The sequence below is a fragment of the Pangasianodon hypophthalmus genome, chromosome 4 (genome assembly GCF_027358585.1).
Source record: "Pangasianodon hypophthalmus isolate fPanHyp1 chromosome 4, fPanHyp1.pri, whole genome shotgun sequence".
NCBI classification, from domain to species: Eukaryota; Metazoa; Chordata; class Actinopteri; order Siluriformes; family Pangasiidae; genus Pangasianodon; species Pangasianodon hypophthalmus.
In genome coordinates, this window is record NC_069713.1 from 28,813,848 (window position 1) to 28,836,469 (window position 22,622).

The following is a 22,622-nucleotide window of genomic DNA, read 5'->3' on the forward strand; positions in this document are numbered from 1 at the left end:
CACACACACACACACAGCAACATCTTAAACAGGCATCCTGATCGTGTGTGTGCCCGCTGCAGGAACTCTGGAAGTCAAGGTCAGTCATATTTAATGTACTTTTTACACACAGGCATTCAGAATATCAAGAGTGTTGCTAATAATAATAATAATAATAATAATAATAATGATAATAATAATAATCTGTTTAACAGAATAATCTAATGTCTAAACATCTCTGAGAACTACCAAAAAATGTTTTTCCTCCATCAGTTTTTGAACTCTAAATGTGACTGCTATTATATATATAAAGTGGTTATATACAGTATATTGTGATATTGATTGAATATGTTTATGATAGTTGGCAATCTTGCAGCTAATATTTCATTAGCAGTGATGAATTCATTTGACTCATTTGATTCAGCTCATCAATAAGAGTCAACTCTTTCGGCGCCAAAACGATTCACTGGCATTTTGTTCTAAACCAAAAAAAACCCACCAGTCCTGATAAACGAGAGCAGTTGTTTTTTTTCTGAATAAAAGATGACGTAGGAGACGTAAGTAATACATTTCAGTGCAATATCTAATCGTAAACATGGCCGAAGAGAAAACTGTTTGGACAGGTGAAGAAACAAAAGATTTATTTGATTTAATTAACGTAAGCAGCATGAAACGTCATTGTGGCCCTGATCAGGATAAAGTGCTTAGCAAATATATAAATAAATATATAGTTCACGCTAACTAACTACACCTTGCTAGCATTAAAGAGAAAGAGTTATTGTAGACTAACAGAAATAATTACAATTTTTTCTAATTATATTTCTTGCTACTCACCATTTTTTTAAACATATATTAAAAAAATAATTCACTGAAATTTTTATCTATTTGTAGTTACATTTAATGCCTGTGCAACGTTAGTTAAAGAAACAACTGTTTACAGTCACAATCCTCTCTTTTTTTAATAAGATTTTTTTTTTAAATGCAGCTTGTCCCGATACCGAGAAACCGCAAAGTGTAAACTCTTCTGTCCTGAAGATGTTATAAGTTAAATTACAGCATCTTGACTGTTCCAAAGCACTGACACTGGAGACTCATTCCTTAAATGGTACAATATCAACAATTGTACGTTATACATTAATCTACTCGTGCACCACAGAAATGATAACGTATTAAAATGAGAGCATTAATGTAAAGCTGTGATCTGCAGCTGCACTTTCAGAATCCATAATACACCAGCAGATTTTTTTTTTTTTTTTTTTTTTACTGTAGTATTTCACTCAACGTAAAGTGGTGGCGATCTGGGTGGCTTCGGATGCCATTCCATATAGCTCCTGTCTCGAGAGCGTTCAGCCGCTTTGTGTAAAAACACCATCACACTGTCGTAATGAATAACCTGAGTGTATGAAGGGTGTTTATACATATATATATATATATATATATATATATATATATATATATATATATATATATATATATACAGTACTGTACAAAAGTCTTAGGCACATGCAAAGATGCATTCAAAAATAATGAAATTAAATGTTTCAATTTCAAATGTTTCAAAATGTTTAAAAAAAAAATACTATAAAGAGCAGTAAACAGTAATAAATGAAACAAAGTCAATATTTGGTGTGACGACCCTTCGCTTTAAAAGATAATATAATAGTCTCAGGTACAATTTGTGCAGTTTTATAAAGAAATCAGCTGTAAGTTTTACTGAGCATCTTGCAGAACCAGCCACAGTTCTTCTGGAGACTTTGAAGGTACAGTTCTTCTGGAGGCTCACACTCGCTTCTTATTTTTGCAGCAAAACCCAGCAGGTGTCACATTATGTTTTTTTGTCTGAAAAGTGGTCTCTTTTGTACGTAACAAATATTTTTCTGTAACATTTAATTTTGTGCTGGAAAATAATTTTTGGAAATCTAAAATGTTTTTGTACTGAATCAATAATGTAGGAGTCATAAAATACAAATCTATAACAAAGTTTGCACAAAAAAAAGGGTGCCTAAGACTTTTGCACAGTACTATATATATATATATATATATATATATATATATATATATATATGTTTGTATGTATAAACCCTTCAATAAACCCAAGCTTTTTTTTTTAGAAAATGGACTTTATAGCTTTATAGTTGCGAGTTCAAAACCCAAGACCTCATTTAAAAGTACTTCAGATAATAAGAAATGCACAGTAAAAAAAAACAAAACATGAACATCAGAAGAGACGTCAGATTCTTGAAACAGGATGCGTCCTGTTTTTCTGAACTGCATAATTATGATCATGTAAAAAAATAAATTAAGTGCATAATGGCCTTGATGTCCTGGAAAATACATTTATCATTTCTTCCCTCAAGCAGCTCCATTTAAGCAAATACTGTATCGCATCAAGCTTTTAAGGGATTATCTATTTGCATTAAAAAAACAAATTAGCATTGCATACAAAAAAAGCTCTTTATGGATTTATTTAAAAAAGAAAAAAGGAAATCTCTGCTGAAGATTAAGAGCACTTTTATCAGCAAGATTTTTCTCTTCACCAAGCATAAGCACATAATTTATGTCTAACTGTAGGCTATTTCTCAAAAAAAATAAATAAAAAATACAGCCTCATTGCTAACTAGCTAGCTAGCAGAACAAAAGAGCAGTTTATAGAGTATACTCATAATTGTCAAATTATATTTTTCAAATATGTTGACCTCATCCTTAGCAAGTACTAACAGAAACAGTTAGCAACACTGTATATCTCAAACAATATCTCATCCTTCTCTAATAAAATAGCTTGTAATATTTCCCTTTTTTGTAAATTACCCAGTGCTAGCAAATTACCCACTCTAGCTAAAATAATGTAGCTAACTAACTAGCTAGCTACATTGTGGATTCATTTACCGTTATTGCCATCTTGCTAACAAGCTAACAGAATTAGCTGGAAAGCTGCTTATGAACATCTTGTAACTGCTAGCTATTTAACAACAATGTAGTAAGCCAAATTGAAGGTATTTCTTTAACAACATTACTTCATCTTTCTCTAATATAAGAGCTGATTTCTCTTTGCTAGCTAGCTAGCAACACTGCTAAACACAGGCCTCTGACTGTATTTCTAAAAAATAAATAAATAAATAAATAAATAAATAAATAAAACACAACCTCATTCTTGAAGTGCAAACTAGCTATTAGAATAAAATAGCTAACTTGTTGATTATTATACGGATATTTACTGTATGAGTTAACATCTTTGTAGCTAACAGAACTAGCAGGAAAGCTGTTTATAAACATATTGGCTAATTATTTTTCTTAAACAACAGTACTTCATTCTTCTTTAATAAAAGCGCTAATTTGCCTTATAAGCAAATTATCCAGAGCTAGCATGAAATCTTTATGAAGAAATGATTAGTTCTGCTAGCTAGTTAGCAATGCTGCCAAACACAAGCCTCTACCTGACTAGCTATGGATATGTACTGTATTAGCTAACTTGTTAACTATGTTACAGAGCTAGCAGGAAAGCTGTTTGAACATACTGCCAGCTTGCTAACAACACTGCCATAGTTATTTAACATAACATAAATAAATAATAGCATTTGATTTCCAAAATTATTTTTGAATCATTAAAAAAATAAAGGTTTTCCCTAATAAGACTTTGAGACTTTTCTGGACAAATACTGTGTTTGTTGTGAATTAGCCTGAGCTAGCAGGAAACCTTCATAAACAAACTGCTAGTTCTTCTAGCTAGTATTTCTAAATCTAAACTGGTTTACTGGCACTGAGCTAGCATGAAAGCTGTTTATGAACATACTCTACTAGTTTGCTAATAATGTCATACTTATTTAATATAACAGAACTACATTTCTTTTCCAACGTTACATTTTTTAACAATTTCTTAATGTAAAGGGGGGGAAATGACACTGAGCATAAAGCATTTCTGAAAATAGACTGGTGCTGTACTCTAACGCTGTGTTTAGGTTTGTTGAAGAGTTTAACAGTGCTACAGCAGTAAACACGGGTCTTGTGTTTATTGCTATGGACTCCTGAGAGAGATTGCCCTTCATAAACACAGTGTCGGGTTCTCATTAAGATGATGGGCTAAACACTAGAGACAGTTAACGGGACTGGATTAATTTATTACACAGTATGGAGTATGGAGCACTGCTGTGAAGAGCATGAGGGCAAATTCTTGGCAGTTAAACAGATCATATGAATGTTTTATTTTCCCATTGTGCTGGAATGTATTGTTTTCATACACCATTCAAACTATGGATGCCGTAGTATATTTTCCAGCTCAAAGTTGTTTCAGTTTGAGAAATGTCTGAAGTAGTTACGTGTTACGACGCTCATCTAAAAGCCACCCATAGGATGACGCCAAATTCATGGAACAGCTACAAATACAGTAGTGGTGATGGAGAAACGTAATTAAAATAGAAATTTTAGATACGTATTACCTCAGGCTCACTTTAAAAGAATGTTTTGTGATTATTGCGAGCTGATTTCAGAACGATGTAAGCAGAACATAGTCATTTCCTTTAATCGCAGGTCTATCGTTAGAGGATCTTCAATCTAACACAGAGAACACACGTTACAGGTTACTCTAGCTTACTCCTGTAAACTGTAAACTAGCATTTTTGCGAGTTAAAATAAGCAGGCTATTTTATCACTTATTTGTCTTTTAGGATCAAGTGAGAAGTTTTAGTAGTGATTGTAACAATATAGTGTTTATAAGCACTCTTAAGTGCATGGCATATTTCAGGATTTATCACAAGTAACAAGTATGATGAGTAGAAGATAAGGAATTCATCTTGTCAAAAATGAAAATGAAAAATGCACTTCAGTGTGTTTTGTTTTGATTTTTGAAAGGACACCAGTGTTCCACTATTACCAAACTGCAAATGTTCATGTCAACATTCATTCATCTTCATTAAGCACTCTTTCCTGTTATGGGTCATGGTGGAGCCAGAGTCTAACATGGGAAACCACCACCATTTCAACTCACATGTTCTCTCCATTGGGTTTGTCCTGGTTCTCCAGTTTTCTCCCACCTCCCAAAAACATGACGGTGGGTGGATTGGCGAAGCTAAATTGCCCGTAGGTGTGAAAGAGTATGTTCCCAGGATAGACTCTGTATCCACCACGACCCTGACCAGGATATAGTGCTTACTCAAGAGGAATGAATGAATAGATTTTCAATTCTATCTTTTGCAGGTGTCCGTCTTCATTAAACGATGCTTCACTACAACTGCACCTCTTCCCAAGGCTCGTACACGATCCCAGACCCGTCATGGTGCCCAGAATCTGGTGAGTGCATCATGTGGAACGTGAGTTCAGAGGACGTGGCAGATTTGTGCGAGAGCCGCAGCTCGTACATGGAAAGGCATTTAGGACCACGCCGCTCTCCGCTCTTTCTGCCTATCTGCATCTCCTATTTGGTCATCTTCTGCGTCGGATCAGTGGGCAATGCACTAACGTGCACCGTGATCATGCGCCACCGCTCCATGCGCACACCCACCAACTTCTACCTGCTCAGCCTGGCTATTTCAGACCTGCTCGTGCTCCTCTTGGGTTTGCCATTGGAGCTTTATGAGCTGTGGTCCAACTATCCGTTCCTTCTGGGACCCGGAGGCTGCTATTTCAAGACATGCCTGTTTGAGATGGTGTGTTTCGCCTCGGTGCTCAATGTTACAGCGGTCAGCGCCGAGCGATACCTCGCTGTCGTCCACCCGCTACGTGTTAAACACGTCATGACACGTGGCCACGTCAGACGGGTCATTGTTATGTTGTGGATCGTGTCATTTCTTTGCGCTTTGCCCAACACGAGCTTGCACGGCATGACAATTTTGCCTCCAAAGTTTGGCCAGACTTTTCCCGAGTCAGCCGTATGCGGCCTGGTAAAACCTGCATGGATCTACGGGCTGCTTGTCCAGCTCACTGCGCTCTTCTTCTTCCTCATTCCCGTGATGAGCATCGGCACTCTCTACCTGCTCATTGCACTCCAACTGCACCGAGAAACGCGGCTACTGCAGAACGACACCAAAGCCTGGCACTCAGGAGAGCAGAGCACGCTACAGAAAACACGCCATTGCCAAGTCACCAAAATGCTGTGTGAGTGGTCACTTTTAACAACTAATCTCATTGGGAAGAAAACCATTATACAGTCGGTGCCAAAAGTATTGGCGCCCATCATGAAAATTAACGGAAAACAGATGCTTAAAAAGATCAGGACACTATAGTTTTAAATGTTTTCTTAAGTAGTGCATCTTTTTTTGTTTGTTTAAAAACTGGTTTCAATGTTAGTATTGAAATCAGGTGAAATTTCCACGGAGACAGTAACAGCATTTTCTATTTCCTGACTGGTGTAATAGTACACCAAGGGCATCATTACTATTTAAGCATATTATTTTGTGCATAGTATGCAGTTTGGGACACAGCCTTGATTTTTCTTGTGTATTATTTGCCACTTGTCAGATTAACATACAGTGGAGAATAGTGGCGCATAACCCATGTTATGAAAAGTTCCTCCTCAAGAAGTAGAAGCCTTTATTTGTCACATATACGTTATAGCACAGTGAAATTTTTTTCACATATCCCAGCTTGCTTGGAAGCTGGGGTCAGAGCGCAGGGTCAGCCATGATACAGCACCCCTGGAGCAGATAGGGTTAAGGGCCTTGGTCAAGGGCCCAACAGTAGCAGCTTGGCAGCCCTGGGGCTTGAACCCCTGCCCTTCCAGTATCCGTAACCCAGAGCCCAAAACTATGATGTCATTTATTAAATTTTTTCTTGTTATTTTTGTTTTGCAGTTGTGTTGGTGGTGGTGTTTGCCATCTGCTGGGCGCCATTTCACATCGACCGTGTCATGTGGAGCTACATCAATGAAGGGAGCGAAGACCAGCACCGTGTCTTCGAGTTCGTTCACCTGATCTCAGGCGTGTTCTTCTACTTGAGCTCAGCCGTTAACCCCATCCTGTACAGCCTCATGTCCTCGCGCTTCAGAGAGCTGTTCCGGGAGGTCGCATGCCGAAAGAACGAGCAGAAATTCAACCATACGCAGATCACCTTTCGCACCACGATGTGAGAAAAACGGGGATGTGTTAATCAGACTATTGCAAGGCACATCGTCATGTGTAAATGTACAGAGATGAAGGATGGGAGAGTGGGCCTATTTCCCCAAACTTACTGAAGTATTACGAGAGGTCTAAGAACTGATGATACAGATGCATTGATTGGAAATAAACTGGGGAAATGCTGTTCAGTGGCGTTGGTACTATACACTCAGGTCTTATTTTTACTGGTGCTTATTATTTGTAGTTATTTTTCTTCACACTTACTTCTCTACTCACAACCAAAGAATTCTTTCATGATGATTGATTTTTTTTTCAGCGACAGCAAAATTGGGCCGAAATTCATACAGCATATAGGCAGCTTTTGTTGGCTCCATTTCTCAAAATATAAACAAATTAGCAATTTAAAACACATCAACCCTGACCAGGATAAAACAGTTACTAAAGATGAATGAGTGAACGTTGTAAATATGTTGCACAGCACCATGTTACCATCCACGATGCTCTCAATGTCAATGTCTGAATTACTAGCTAGAAAAACACTACATACATGTATTTATTGTTTGTTTTCATTGGTTACCAAAAATGACCTTCATCAGCACCATACCTCATACTTTCACAGGCATGAAATTACTTGCAAGTTCTTCACTCAGATAACTACAGTTTTAGAAAAAAAACAAAAAAAAAAACAAGACTCTTTAAATAGTAGTATTAAAGACCAAATCGAAACACAGCTAGCTAACTAATGCTGCTTGCAAGATTTTTATACTGTCGCTCAGGGCAGCTAGGTTAGCTAGCTATAAATACAACTGTACAACACTACAAATACAACAGTTAAAATAGAACAATAGCTTGGCTTTGTGTCTGTTGAATATCACAGAATATCATATAACAGATTATTATGTTCTGTTCACATAAACGTGATGATTAAAAACCTTTTTGTACAGAATTAGCAGTGTTACTAGCGCTGGTGGTGACATGCTAGCATAACATTAGATATCTAGTACAATTAGCTAATACTGTTTGCTAATATCTGTATATTGTTTTCACATATATGAATACATATTAATTAATATGAATTTTTGTACATACATGAATTAATTTTCATATCTTAAAGAAAATGTTCTTTCTTATTTCTGTTTCAGATGTAAGACCTTTCTTGTGTTAAATGTTTTCATATTAAATGTCTTGTGTTAAATGTTTTCATATTAAAAGCACCCTGGATGTTTCATATGTGTCTTTAAGAAAGAAAATGTAAACTTTTTTTTTTTTATCTCAGAATCATGGATTTTCAAGAACTAGCTCTTTCAAACACAAAATTTCTTTTCTTCTGAAATCCTGAACATTTGTCTCTCCTTTCTGAATTGATGTGAGTTTTGTGTTTAAGACAATTCTGGAATGTTCTTTTTCTTCTTATCCACTCAGCTTAGCCACTTAGCCTTCTAGTCTTGATCTTAACTCTGTGTATTCCATATTATTAAAAGTAAAATATCAGTATTTAAGAGATTATACAGAACATTTTTTTTTAAATTTATGTAATACAAATATTAGAAATTGCATCACTGCTATGTTTCACAGTTAATGAGACCATGATGCTGTTTGGAGTTTTGAGGTGCCAGTAAACTCTTCTTCGTGTTGCCCGACTGAGCGGAACTCTAAGCTGTGAAGGAAAACAGAGCTTTGTACTGACGCTCCAAGTATTTAAACCACAGAGAGACTCGTCCATACATGGCTACGACTGATGTCCTTCTCTATGTCTGTATGGAATCCTGGTAAAGCTGTGCGTGGCTGGCTCTAATGGACAAACATTCATTGAAGTGTTGTATTTTTATGTCTCATAAAGTTCAGATACATGTGACTGTCGTGTTCAAAATCATACAGGAGCTATGAAACAGGAAATGTTTGACTATTATATCTTTTACCAGTCTGAGTGATTTAAACCCAATAAATCCCACAGAATATAACCACATGGCCTTCACAAGTTCTTCCATATTTAAAAAAAAAACGAAAAGTTTTGAAATGTGGACATAAATACACGTCTGTAATATCTGATGGAATATTGGACAAGTGACAGTAATAAAATACAGGACAGTGTCATGAAATGAACCTTGTAGAAGACGTGAGTGAGTCAGTGAGTGAGTGAATCTGTGAGTGAGTCAGTGAAGGAGTGAGTCAGTGAATCAATCTGTCAGTGAGTGAGTCAATGATGAGTTTCTGAGTGAGTCAGGCACTGAGTCATTAATTTAGTGAGTTAGTCAGTTAGTGAGTGAATCAATGAGTGAGTTAATGAATCCGTGAGTGAGTCAGTCAGCCTGCGTCAATCATTTAGTGAGTGAGTCAATTAGTCAGTCAATGAGTCAGAGAGTGGGTGAAATAATCAGTCAGAGTATCAGTCAATTACTTGGTGAATGAATCAATGAGTCAGTGAGTGAATGAGTGTCAGTCTTTGAGTCTGTCTGAATAAAAACACCTCTAAAGCCACACAGTACATCACAAAGTAGTGTGACAAATTTATTAGAAAAGTACAAAGACATTTAGGTATGGATATATATGATGACAGTCAAAAGTTTGCATTTTATTAAAGTTGTTTTTTACATTTTATCAAAGTTTATCCACTATCGTCTATTAAACAAGAAGAAAATGAAACAACTGTTCCATAAAAATCCCTAAATCTATGTATTAAATGACTCTAAATGAGTATTTTATTATTTTTTTTATTTATGCATGCTATACGTATGAAAGTTATTCTATGCTTAGACTTACAGGTAATATTAGAAAGTGCTAGTATGAACTGTAACACAAATATATTTTAATCACACTGATCCAGTTACAGCTACACAAACCGTCAGAAACATCTCACTTAATTAGATTTTCTATTTCTAGAGAAATTAACTTGAACCCTTTTCATGATGTTTAACAAAGAATGTTAATACAAAGGGTTTTATAGACACGCCCTGCCAGTTTTAGCAGAAAGCTGAGACTTCTAGCAATGTAAAACTCCAAATGACTCAAAATGACAGAGTGTGGTATGTGGGTAAGCAACAGAGCAACTGGAACACAAATCTTCTAAAAGCCCTAATGAAGATGTGTGGAAGAAAAAAAAAAACACCCTGTGTGTGTGTGTCTCTCTCTCTCTCTCAGGACTTCTTCCCAGCGTACTTCCTCTCAAATTGACCCACATCAAACTTGCGCTTGCAGCCTGCGTAGTTCATGTAGCGTATTTTACCGAAAACGGGCCGCTCGGCCCAGCCCTGATCATGAATCCCGCAGATGGACCACATGCAACCTGCAGACACACATTACAGCAACAACTGAGGGTACTATAAAATATACACACACACATATACATATACATACACATAAGTAGAAAGAAAGGAAAGAAATGAGAAAATGAAGGAATGAAAATTAAAACTTAATGAAAAGAAAGAAAGAAAGAAAAAAGCATAAGAACAAGAAAACAAATAAAAAGGAAAAAGAAAATGAAAGAATAAAAATTAGAATAAGAATGAAAGAAGAATGAAATAGAAAAAAGAAAGAAAATAAAAGAATAAAAAGGAAATTAAGCATTAAAAAAAGAAAAGACACAGAAAATGAAATAAAGAAAAAGCAGAAAAAGACAATGAAAGAAAGAAAGAAGTAGAACTCAACACCAATGGTCAAGAAAATAAATAAAAAGGAAAAAAGGAAAAAAAAAGGAAAAAGAAAATGAAAAATGAAAGAATAAAAATTAGACCAATGGTCAAGAAAATAAATAAAAAGGAAAACAGGAAAAAAAAAAAGGAAAAAGAAAATGAAAGAATAAAAATTAGAATAAGAATGAAAGAAGAATGAAATAGAAAAAAGAAAGAAAATAAAAGAATAAAAAGAAAATTAAGCATTAAAAAAGAAAAGACACAGAAAATGAAATAAAGAAAAAGTAGAAAAAGACAATGAAAGAAAGAAAGAAGTAGAACTCAACAGGTCAAGTCTTATTTTTCTTATTACTAATTTGTGTGCCTCAGATTCCCTTAAAATATAATTCACTGGAAGGAAGCAATTGAAGAGAAACTATTTCAGACATTTGACCTTGCTGTGACCATGACCCTGTTTGGATCAATTCCAAAATCGAATCAGTTTATCTGCTGGTTGTGATGATAACTCTAAACCTACAAACACACACTCACCCACGTATCCATTTGGGTCACAGCCGTCCAGCGCGTAGCGATCGTTGAGGTAGATGGAGATGTTCACCGCCTCCTCAGGTGAAGCCGTCCACTCCAGGATCTTCTTAGCCCAGTACATGCGCATGAAACCGTGCATCTTCCCCTCCAAGACGATCTGCCTCTGGGTGGTGTCACACACACACACACTTTTTATGTATATATTAAAAGAAAGCTTTAGGCTTCTTTTAAAAAAATAGGCTAATGTAAAAATTAGGCTAACGTAGCTAACGTGGCTAGAAGTGCCATTCGTATAATGCTAAACTGGTGGCCATAGGCTTCTGTTACTTCTTAGCAACATTAGCCTCATAGCTTCAGTGCAACACTGCCTTCATGTACCTGTGCAGCGTTCCATAGCTGGTCGTATGTGTCTGCGTTTTCCAGTTGCTCTCGTGTGTATAGATAAGGCCGAGCATCTTTAGCATGATCCTGCAGCGTCTTCTTCGCCCAGTCATACGCACCTGAAAACACAACACGGCAGCACACTAAACATTCTGCTCCAAACACTCTGTTCCACCATTTTCCTCACAAGTTTATAACTATTATCATCTTGAGATTTGAGGGGTCCCTGGAGGACTAGTGGTTAGGCCACAGCGCTCTCACCGCTGTTGATTCGGGTTCGACTCCTGGCCAGGGAAGCAACCCCAGCCACTGGGGTTGCACAAGACAGTGCACTCCCAGTGGCGGTCCCAAGCCCCGATAAAATTTGGGAGGGCTGCCTCAGAAAGGGCGTCTGGTATAAAAACTGTGCCAAATCAAATATGCAGACCAACGATACACTGTGGCGATCTCTACAAGGAGCAACCAGAAGAAGAACATTCAGTGCCTTGCAAAAGTATTCAGATCCCTGACCAATTTTCTCATATTACTGAATTATAAATGGTACATCAAAATTTCATTCTGTTTGATATTTTACTTTAAAACACTGAAACTCAAAATTAATTACTGCAAAGTGACATTGGATTTATGTTGGGAAATATTTTTAAGAAAAATAAAAAATTGAAATATCTTGCTTGCATAATTATTATTATGTTATTAGCCCTGTGCTGTGGAAGCTCCCAGTTTTCACCGATGAAAAATATTGCTTTGACAATTACCTTACCATGGGCATTCACCTTATAGCTCATAGTCTCAAAACAGGCCTAGTTAATCTATGACAATCCAGAGCCAAGGCCAGGGAGCAGACAAGCAGGCTAAACTGACCGTCTGCTAGCTGCACTGAGTTGTCACTACTGAAACTGTGTTCTGACGGCCATATTCTGAATTTCTTTGTCATCATTTTCTCATCTCTCTAACAAAGCCTTAATTACTGGAGACTTTAACATTCATTTCGATAACCCGGAAGACCCTCTGAGACAGCGGTTGTGTCCATTCTAAAATAATGTAGTACACAGTTACAGAAGAGACTTATTTATAATTGCACTACCCCTTGTCACCCAGATGAGGATGGGTTCCCATTATGACTGAGGCAGAGACCATGCCTCCATTATGACTGAGGCAGAGGTCATGCCTCCATTATGACTGAGGCAGAGGTCACGCCTCCTTCATTGAGACACAGAAGCCACACCTCCTTCACTACAACTGAGGCACAGAGGCCACACCTCCTTCACTGAGACTGAGGCACACAGCCCACGCCTCCTTCACTCAGACTGGGGCACAGAGGCCACGCCTCCTTCGCTCAGACTGGGGCACAGAGGCCACGCTTCCTTCGCTGAGACTGAGGCACTGAGGCCACGCCTCCTTCACTGATACTAAACACACTCTTTTGGCAGTGTGTACTGACCATTGATGTTGTCGTAGTTGTCGTTGTAGAAGCAGAAGTTATCAGACAGCTCTCTGCGCACTAACAGCTCCTCAGTGAAGGAGGACACAGACTCGGTCAAGCGTTTCCCCCAACGCCGCACCTCCAAAAGCACACGCTGAGCTGATATCTGACCTGCGGGAAGAGAAAAGAGAGAGAGAAAAAGATAGCTTATAGGTTATAATCAGTTTATAAGCAGCTTATTCATTTTTACGTGAACCATCACACACACACATCACACACCCGAGTGGATCCACGGTGAGAGCTGGCTGAGCGCATTGGCGTTCGGGTTGTTCCTCTCGGTGGCAAAAAGACGCAGCCGCTGGTCTATAAACGACTCGAGCATGGCGATGCCTTCCGTCGTTCCCGGCTTCGCCCACAAAACCTCCCCAACACTGCGGTCTACCTCCAGTGATGACATCACTTCCTCCCAATCCACTTTCTAAAAGAGCAACCAGACTTCAGACAAACGTATTATCTATTTAAATGTCTAATAATAATCTAGCAACACGAAAGAAATCCTCCTCAAAAGTGATTCATCTGGGAAACGAAGAGACGTCCTATGTTACTTTATTTTGAAACTTTTTCTAATGTTAGCTAGCTAACTTTATTTAGGGATATTTTCTAACATTAGCTAAAGGACTTTATTTTCGAGCATTAGTCATCTAATCCTTGTGATTTTTATGCTAGCTAACTAGCTTGGTTTTGTAACTACAGTAGCTAACTTGGGGGATATACTCTAATGTGAGGTGGCTACCTTTTGGTCGGGATTATTTATAGCCATCTCATTTTTGGGAATTTTTTAAATATGAGCTAACTATTTTTTTTTTGGATATTTCCTAATGTTCGTTAGCTAACTTTGGGGATATTACCTGAGGTTAGCTAGCTAATTCTGGGGGATTTTTTTTTTGTTGGCTAACAAGCTTTGTTTGGCAATATTTTCTATGATTAGCTAGCACTCTCCAATGTTACCTTCAACAGCACTGTTTTTGGCACAATTTCTAATGATAGTCAGAACGCTAACCCAGTCAATCTGTGTAAATCTCAGGAGATTCAACAGCACTCCAGAAACAACCAGATACTTTAAAATCACCTGGAAGATGATTATGTAAAACATCATGAATTCTGAAGTCCTGCCTTTGCCGTTTTGGTGGACAGGTGAGGGTGCATGTCCACTGGAGGAAACTCCATGAGGAACTCCGGGAGGAGTTTGGTGATTTTCCCTCGGATGGTTCTCGCTGCATACTCCAGTTTATTCGATGCCTCCCAGCATGGCACCACGTTATGGGCGTCGACCTGAAGAGCGAACGGAGATCAGTAAACACCACAATGAAATGATATAATCGGCTTTACAGCTTGATGAGGGACAGAGAGTGAACCTGAATGAAGGGGACATCGGATGGAAGCTCCTTTTTCACATGTTCAGTCCACTGCAGTGGAAGTCTCAGAGGGTTAAAATCAGTCACGACAGCGCCAATGTCCCAGTGTTTCACAAAACCGGGTAGTGTCAGCTCAGGCTCGCCTCTCAGGAGGTGGAACTGAATATTGAGACTTGTACACTCCTACAGCAAAACAACCGTAAACACTCAGCTGATAATAGTTCTGCAGAATCAAACTTTCACACACAGAGTAGAATGTTCAAATTAGTGATAACTGAGATGTATACCTTGGCCACTTCCTGCAGTCCCCTGAGCGCGAAGGCGTACTGGCGATACGTCCACTCTAAATACTGTGGCACGAGGCAGAAACACACATGTAGAGGCAAATTCTCTTCCAGAGCGAGCTGCTGAGCATAAACCAGTGCCCAGTTATCTACAGAAAGACACGGATCAATACCAGTGCAAGTACAAGTACGTTTACACTTTAGAGGAAAAATCCACCCTGAACGGTTTCCTACATTACCCACAATCCTGTTCGTCTACCTGCCAATAGTGGTGCAGAAGGATTTAGCCCTCACCTAATCTTTACCTAAAGAGAACAATGCAGCAGAGCTTTAGTCCTTTAGTCTGTCCTGCTCTCTCACCACATCAGCTGTACACTCTGCTCAAACAGATCAGTTTCCAAAGCTTCAACGTCCCCGCTTATAATACCGGCAATGCCATCTCGTTCATCATCCTGAGCCGAGTCTCTGCCTTAACTCAGCCCAACCGAGTCGTACATCTGCAATGCATTCTGGGACTTTGACATTTTGACAATAGTCTCTGCTATTTCTACGCTAGGTTTCTCATTAATATGACGTTATGTGAGAAAGAAGCTCTTTGTGCAACGTGTTTCAGGGTGGATGTTTCCTTTAACTGTTGAACTTACATTATTCGTAAATGGTATTAATTTTATTTCGATTCGAAATTCTACTGCTGGTTAGCATATAATAATTATACAAGCACATAATAATAAACATAATTCATTATAAATATTTCCAATGACTTTCAACCCATAAAACTAAAGTTGGACATTACAACAAAGTGTGATGCAGTGGCTTTATTTATTTAGGGACATTTCCTAATGTTTACTAGCTAACTTTAATTTTTTTTTCTTTACAATATTATCTAACTTTCTTTTAAAGAATATTTTACAGTGTAACTAACTAGCGTTTTAAAGATATTTTATAATGTTAGCTAACTAGCTTTTTTTCAGAGATATTTTATAAAGGTAGCTAACTTCCTTTTAAAGAATATTTTACAATATAACTAACTAGCATTTTAGGGATATTTTATAATTTTAATTTTTATTTTATAATGTTTGTTATTTTCCAAACATTAGTCAAAAAGCTTTGGTTTCCAACATTTTCTAATATTAGCTCATTAGCATTGGGGACGTTTTCTAACGCAAGGAATAGTTGTGTTTTGGGGCATTTTCTATTCTTAGCTAGCTAACTTTGTTTGAATATTGTTTTCAAATTAATATTAGACATGACTATGTTTTATAACACAAATGTTTCAGATTATTTTCATGATTTAACAATGCTTAATTTTATCGATTGTTAAATTGTTTTTAAAAATGGGGAAGTTTCTCTCGGCATTTTTTGTTTGTCAAACAAGTGCTACACCAGCAGCGCCATCTTGTGGCAAAAACCAAAACCTCTCCTTCTTACTTCCTTTCTTTTTTTTTCAATAATAATTATAATGATACTAATGTTAAATAATGATAATAATGTTAGATAATAATAATAATAATAATAATAAATAATGTTAAACTACTACTAATAATAATAATTTTTCTTCTAACCCGTTCTGCAAAATAAGTGTTAACTCAGCAGCGCCATCTTGTGGCAAACACCAAAACCTCTCCTTCTTACTTCCTTTCTCTTCTTTTTTCCATTATTTTAATAATAATACTAATAATAATGATAATAATAATAACAATTAAAGCAATAACAATAACGTTAATAATAATAATGGTAATAATAACGTTAATAATAATAGCAATAATGTTATTATACTTTTTTCCTAAGGCAACAGCGCCATCTTGTGGCGAAGACCAAAACTTTTTTTTCCTTCTTCCTTCCTTTCTTTTTTCCCTCCTTCGTTCTATCAGCCTGCTTCATTTAACTACATTTTATAATACAATCTTTTAAAATGAACTGTTTAACTGACCAAATTATTATTTACATTTTAAGTAATTATTATATTTTATTAAATATTATTTTAATAATTATTATCGATTGTTGTAATCTTTTGTAACTTTAGTAAAGTGACCCAGCAGCGCCATCTTGTGGCGAACACAATAACTTTTTTCCTTCTTCTTTTCTTGTTCTTTTCTCTGCAGCTTCCTTTTGTTTCTATTTATTTTCCATCTTTATGTTTTAATTCTTCCCCCGACCCTTGCACATGTTGTTATTATTATTATTATTATTATTATTATTATTATTGTTATGTTTAATTATTATGTATTGTTGTTTTAAATGATTACCCTGCACTCTCTGATCCCGGGCCATCCAGTAAAGCACCGCCCCGCAGCCCTGCCGCACTTTCTGGGCATCAGTCAGGAACCGGAGGCGCTTCATGTTGAATTTACACTCAGCGGAGTTTCTCCGGATCTCCGCCACTTTCCCCTGCAGCCAGCCCGCTCCTCTGCCCGCTCCCCGGCCTGGTGAGAGCTTCTCCGGACCTTTCAGCGGCTCTCCTTTGCGCTTCAGGTTCCTCTTCTTCGCAGGCATAATTACGGAAAATCTTTTTACATCTGAAACACAACGGATGCGAAAAACGTGCCTTAAAAACGCTGCAAAATCCACCTCGCACGTGCAAAATAATATTTTATAACAGAGACGCGTCATTGGGCAACGCCTCTCAGGGGGCGGGGCACCGTTCCCTTGGCAACAGCTTTGAAAGAGGAAGTTGGCGTGAATGACCACGATTAATTAATTAGTTAATTTATTTATTTTAGAAAAACATTGTAGTAATTTATTTGTTGATTGATTTCCGAATTACAACATGAATTTATAAGTTGTAATATGTGTCGTTTTTTTTTATGAATTTATATGTTCCGCTTCTTTTTGTTTTGTTTTGTTTTGTATGTGTTATCTGTATGCACCTTGGGTCTGAGAGTAACGTGATTTCAAGTCTCTGTATGTGCTGAACATGTGGCAGAATTGACAATAAAGCAGACTTTTTTAATACTTCGTGTATTGTAGTCCGAAATTAAAAACTACATTTCCCACAATTAATAAACGTCCTGTAAGCGCCGCTATGATTTCCCATTGTTCTTACTTTTCGAAAAATAAAATTTTATTGTTATACACACGTGTCATATAACATCTGTGTAAATTTTTGTTTTTAATGATAACTTTTAATATACAAAACTAGCGCGTACCGCGCAAACCGCGCATGCGCAGTATAATTAAATCGCGCAGAGGCAGAAGCTAGCATAGCGTTTAGCGTTAAAGCTAAGTTTACTCTGAATTGGTTGAAGCTTTCGTGACCTTTTTATTCATTTTTTTCCACGCACAAAACGCAAATTTCACTCAGCAATGAATAAGTCAAGTTTCAAATCAAGCGATAATGCAGAAGGACCCGATAAAGTTGACATGTCGCTTGGTAAGTAACAGCTTTGTTAGCTAAGCCTTGTTATTTTAGGTGGGATGTGTTTCAATCGGAGACGTGGTTTTCCATCTAGGGCACTTGGAAGGCTGTGGAAATCGCTGTTTCATACCACATGTAGTGCATTTAAGTAGCAGATAGAGAATAATTTGGGAGTTAACCTCCAGTCCGCTTCTCAAGGAGCCTGCTTGGCAAAATTACTACATTTATGTTAAATTAAAATGTCAGTTTATAACTTTATGCAGTGAAAATGTTTTTATTTACATATAATGTTAGTTTGAGGTTAAAAAAAGGTGATTGTTGAACACTGCTCACCTCCAAAATCCAATAAAAACTGGTTCAGTTTTTTTTCTTTTTTTTAATATAAATTCTATTTATCCAATTAAACAACTATATTTCATTGCAGTTTCATAATTTAAATGTAAATATTAATGAGTCAAATTCATGAAAATAAAATAATATCACGATTAGTTTGAGTGTCTAATCAAAATACAACATTTTAAAATACTTAATGATTTATTTATTAAATATTTTGACAGATATTTAAGGATGAGGTTGAGATTGAGGATGAGAAGCTGTGAATTTATTTTAATGTCCAGGATACTCAGATGAAGGTATCGCGATATCGATACCATAACAGAGAGATTTGTATAAATGTACTGAGGATACCTGGGATATTCTCAGCTTAACGTGTGAAGAAGCTAACTCCAGACACTAAACATGTCTCGGCTGATTCATTAAGTTTGGGCAATTTGCTGTTTAATGGAATTATTTCTCTGATTGTTTTCTTCCCCCCGCCTCTCATACAGATGACATTATCCGGTTAAATAAGAAGCAGAAGCAGATCCAGGGCCAGAAGGCGGCACTGAGGAACCAGAGGCTCGGCGTTACAGGACGATTAGCACCGGGGAGACGAGCAGGAGCGCCACTGAACCGGGGTCATTACATCATCTTTACCTTGACACTAAAACACTCCACACACACACACCTTTTGTTTTTTTTTTTTTCAAAGTCAACACAGTGTTTGTGTTTCTCAGTATAGCACAACCCGGGACAGTGGGGTTAGCAGTTGATGATGCGTGTCGTTTTCCTTGTACAGAGTCTTTTATTAGGAATTTACAGACGCACGTTGACGGTTCTGTTGAGTTTCCAGTTTCATCATGCCTTCACTTTGTCCATATGTTGTTGTAAACAGAACTGGCTCTCGTCCTAATTTGTGGTTTGTGTCACTCATTGTTTTTCAGGAGGAGGGGTGAATAAGCTGTTCAGGCGGCGTGGACAGGGCGTCATCACCGGCCTGGCAGCGAGGAAGGCGGCCCTGCTGAAAGGCGTCAGTCCGTTAAACCGACCCGCTCTGAACAGAGCCAATCTGAACAAACACAGCACTAACCGAGCTCCTGCGAAACGCTCCACTCTCTTTCAGGTACCACAATCTGTCCTGCGATGAACATGGTTAGGAACGAGGATGCCTGGCACTGATTCTTCATAAAAATCATAAAAACAAGACCGTGATTTTTAAAACATAATGTCTCTATTTTTGTTTAATGTCACACATTATCAAAATAAATGTTTTGTTATTTGACACAAGAAAAAACAGCAAAGATTTTTTTTTTTTTTTTTAAATTCAGTTTCTACCTCCATAGTGGGAAAAACAACATTTCTGTGTATGAATGTTTGTTTCTCTGCTGCTATTTTTTGTTGCAGAGAACACGGCCGTTTGTTTCACAGCGCAGACACACACTCACACACATGCAGACGCAGAGAAGGCCGTACACGCAAGCGGACGCTCGGAAAGCTCCGGGACGCGTCTCTAACAGACCCTTCAGGCTGCGCAGGAAATGGTGAGCTTTCATTTCTTGCCATTTTTGGGAATCAACATTAAATCCAGTAAACTGCAGTTAGCTGTATTATTATCAGTGTTAATATTAGATTAATACTGAAACACTTTATAGTGGATAAAATCTAGCACAGAATTTAAACTTATGTTGTCTTAAATCTGATGGTGGTTAAGACATGATTTCATGGAAATTATACTTGAGCTTGGTTTGTTGCTTTAGACTGCTCACATCCATCCAAGATTCCTTTCTCCAAAATCTCTTCCAGTCAGAGCGATGCTAGCCAATCAGGAGTGACCGTGAGCTCGTGTGTGTAGAATGAACCAGTTCGTGGTGGTAGTGTTAGCCTCGTTACCCCGATTGCAGTGTGTAAAATGTAGCTCGTCAGTGATTTCTTCAGATAAGAAACATTTTGTGTTCCACTGTCTGATTTATTGATTTTTTTTTTTTGTCCCCCCTCACAGGAATGCTCCTCCAGTGAACGAACCGCAGAGGGAGGCCCGCCAGGCTACATTCCTCTCCAGAAGAGGCCTAAAGGTGGCTAGCTAATTCCTTCCAGTCCTGCTGCTCTCTGAGCCTTGCTAACACTTGCTAATCTTTCAGGTGGTCTTGTGTGTTAGTATCACATCGGGTCCAAGGCCTCATTTCCAGCAGGGAAGTAAAAATTCAATCTATAACCCATATTTCAATATACAGCTTCTTGTGTGCACTTTGTTACATACTTGACTAGTCACTTGAACACTTGCATGATTAGTGGTAGACCTTGGGGAAAAACAGAGTAGAAATGACACCTTCTGAGTGCTGCGTTCCAGAAACAAAAACACAGCAGCCAGGCATATCCATGTGAGTGTGTGTGCAATGAGAATTATGTTTTGTGTGTGTACCAGGTTCGTGCTAACGTGCAGAAGACAACACCGATGCAAGCAGCTCAGAGAACACAGAGAACCCGACCGTAAGCCTTACACTCGAGTATCCGAAAAAAAAAACAAAAAAAAAAAAACAGTAAGCCCAAGAATAGCAGGTTTCTAGCTGTTCTGTTGCTGTTTGTATCACGTATGTGTTAGCATGTAGTGTTTAATCTCCTTGCTGTTGTATTTGTGTGTGTGTGTGTGATCACCAGGTGGCGCACTCCTCTGAACAACAGTGGCATTCTCACCGTGTCTATAGATAACCCCGGAGCCAGAACTCAGCCCGAGTACGTTCAAACCCATTTAGCAAAACCTGTTCAGTCTTTCAGAAGAGTATGCATATGTAAACTGTCCATTAAACAAGGGGGCGGGGCTGTTTCCTTATTTTTAACCAGCCAATCAGAAATGAGGGATTTCAGCTGCTACTGTTTTTATTGTTATCCCCATCAGACCCGCCCACTCGTGGTCGCTCCACCCACCCATGGTGACTCCACCTCCTCAGAACACAGCACCAGAGCCTGAGAGGAAAAAGCCCAAAGGGGTGGCGCTGCAGTTCGACATCAACAGCGTGGGAAAACAGGTACCTCCATACTTCATCTGCACAGACTTCATCAGTCGAGGCCGTGTTGGAATTGAGACCAAGCATACGACGTTATAACCTGACGCCGCTTTTCTGTCTTTAAAGCAGACGGCCATGACGCTTAACGAGCGCTTCCGCATCCTGAAGATGAAGCGCATGGCGGCAACGCAGCAGAACGCCAGAGGCGGACGCTTTGTCACCGTGGGCTAGCACCTGACACGGAGAGCCAATCACACAAGCCCGCCGAGGTCACATGACTCCCTTGGCACCTTTGCGGCAGCACGCTGACGGACGGCTTTTCTCCTCAGCTGCTCTGATGCTCTTTGAACAGACTTTCCTGCTCCGAAGAGACTTCTTTTTCCCCAAGGTCGGGATACGGATTTGACAGGAATTCTTTCCATAATTTCCATAAGTTCCGCATTTGCCAATTTTTCAGTGACAGTTCCTTTTTTTTTCCAAAGCCGGAGTTCCTGTGTTTTGCTTATTTGTCTAATATTAAGCTGATCTTTTTACGTTAAGCAAATTTTTTTAAAAATGTTTTACGACCTGCCAGGAGATTGGTTAGTGCGTATTGAGTTTTTTGTTGAACAGCTGGGTGTTTTAAACTTTTTTTTTTTCTAAATAATATTTCAAAAAATAAACACGTTCTTGTGATAAATATCGGTAGTGGTGTTAATCTGTCAGGATAATAAGGTTGGTGAATTTATTAGTACTACGTCTTTGTCACACTTTTTTTATTGGAATCGAATTTGAATTTTAAAAAAATCAAGATAATACCAGCTAATATTACTGAAATCACCAGCTCAAAAGAACTATTGTGTTCATAATAAAAATAATGTTTTGTCTTTGCTCCTACTGATCACATTTTTGTGGATCAGCTGATCAAGGCTTTTGGAGTTCACCATAAAGCCTTATAATAATCCTAAATTTTCTTATTCAGGATTGGCAAATTCAACTCATGATTCGAGAATGTTTCAGTCCTTTCTGAAACAGAACGGTGCTCACCTTCATAAAATTTTAAAAATATGTCCTAAGTTAATTTTAACCCAAGTGGTAGTTGCTGAATTTTTCCTTTGTACCAGTAGGGTGCGCTTTAGCGCAGAATTGCAGGCAGTAAACCCCTAATGGAAAACAAGACTAAGCAAGTAAAAACTGAGAAGCCATCAGCAATTGTACTGAAAGAAGTGTTGCTTGTTGGAATCTACTAGTATAAATGAGCTACTATAATAAATGTGAGGTAG

At 38.0% G+C, this 22,622-nt stretch overlaps 3 protein-coding genes across 5 annotated transcripts; 2 read left to right on the top strand and 1 right to left on the bottom strand.

The window, feature by feature from the left end:
• nmur1b (neuromedin U receptor 1b) lies at nt 1–8,017 on the top strand. Its single transcript, XM_026937080.3, has 3 exons — nt 1–79; nt 5,170–6,066; nt 6,762–8,017. The coding sequence occupies exons 2-3, from the start codon at nt 5,190–5,192 to the stop codon at nt 7,034–7,036; spliced, it is 1,152 nt and encodes a 383-aa protein (XP_026792881.3). The 5' UTR covers nt 1–79; nt 5,170–5,189; the 3' UTR covers nt 7,037–8,017.
• A 1,491-nt stretch (nt 8,018–9,508) lies between these two features.
• cpdp (CPD photolyase) lies at nt 9,509–17,314 on the bottom strand. The gene is made up of 9 exons (XM_026935893.3): nt 16,932–17,314; nt 14,689–14,834; nt 14,402–14,584; nt 14,160–14,318; nt 13,266–13,464; nt 13,005–13,157; nt 11,561–11,682; nt 11,186–11,345; nt 9,509–10,308 (listed from the first exon to the last, which is right to left on the bottom strand). Exons 1-9 carry the CDS (start codon nt 17,293–17,295, stop codon nt 10,160–10,162), a joined length of 1,635 nt encoding a protein of 544 aa, XP_026791694.3. The 5' UTR covers nt 17,296–17,314; the 3' UTR covers nt 9,509–10,159.
• A 525-nt stretch (nt 17,315–17,839) lies between these two features.
• LOC113539840 (UAP56-interacting factor) lies at nt 17,840–22,039 on the top strand. Of its 3 annotated transcripts, none has more exons than XM_053233804.1 (10): nt 17,840–18,055; nt 18,868–18,996; nt 19,303–19,481; nt 19,763–19,899; nt 20,358–20,430; nt 20,497–20,544; nt 20,778–20,845; nt 21,014–21,088; nt 21,252–21,381; nt 21,487–22,039. In XM_053233804.1, exons 1-10 carry the CDS (start codon nt 17,989–17,991, stop codon nt 21,589–21,591), a joined length of 1,011 nt encoding a protein of 336 aa, XP_053089779.1. In that variant the 5' UTR covers nt 17,840–17,988; the 3' UTR covers nt 21,592–22,039. The 3 variants fall into 3 exon arrangements, with proteins under 3 accessions (XP_053089779.1, XP_034159220.1, XP_026791710.2); XM_034303329.2 differs by having other exon boundaries at nt 20,497–20,508; nt 20,781–20,845; XM_026935909.3 differs by lacking the exon at nt 20,497–20,544 and having other exon boundaries at nt 17,841–18,055; nt 20,781–20,845.
• The last annotated feature ends 583 nt before the right edge of the window (nt 22,040–22,622 follow it).

Bases quoted from the DNA above. Each gene is read 5' to 3' on its own strand.
- cpdp (XM_026935893.3), bottom strand. From the start codon at position 17,295: ATGACGCGTCTCTGTTATAAAATATTATTTTGCACGTGCGAGGTGGAT. The intron at 14,835-16,931 runs GTAATCATTTAA...GTCTTTCTGTAG, and splicing joins CCGGGATCAGAGAGTGCAGG to ATAACTGGGCACTGGTTTAT. The intron at 10,309-11,185 runs GTGAGTGTGTGT...GTGTGTCTGCAG, and splicing joins TGACCCAAATGGATACGTGG to GTTGCATGTGGTCCATCTGC.
- nmur1b (XM_026937080.3), top strand. From the start codon at position 5,190: ATGCTTCACTACAACTGCACCTCTTCCCAAGGCTCGTACACGATCCCA. The intron at 6,067-6,761 runs GTGAGTGGTCAC...TTTGTTTTGCAG, and splicing joins CCAAGTCACCAAAATGCTGT to TTGTGTTGGTGGTGGTGTTT.
- LOC113539840 (XM_053233804.1), top strand. From the start codon at position 17,989: ATGAATAAGTCAAGTTTCAAATCAAGCGATAATGCAGAAGGACCCGAT. The intron at 19,900-20,357 runs GTGAGCTTTCAT...CCCCCCTCACAG, and splicing joins TTCAGGCTGCGCAGGAAATG to GAATGCTCCTCCAGTGAACG. The intron at 21,382-21,486 runs GTACCTCCATAC...CTGTCTTTAAAG, and splicing joins TCAACAGCGTGGGAAAACAG to CAGACGGCCATGACGCTTAA.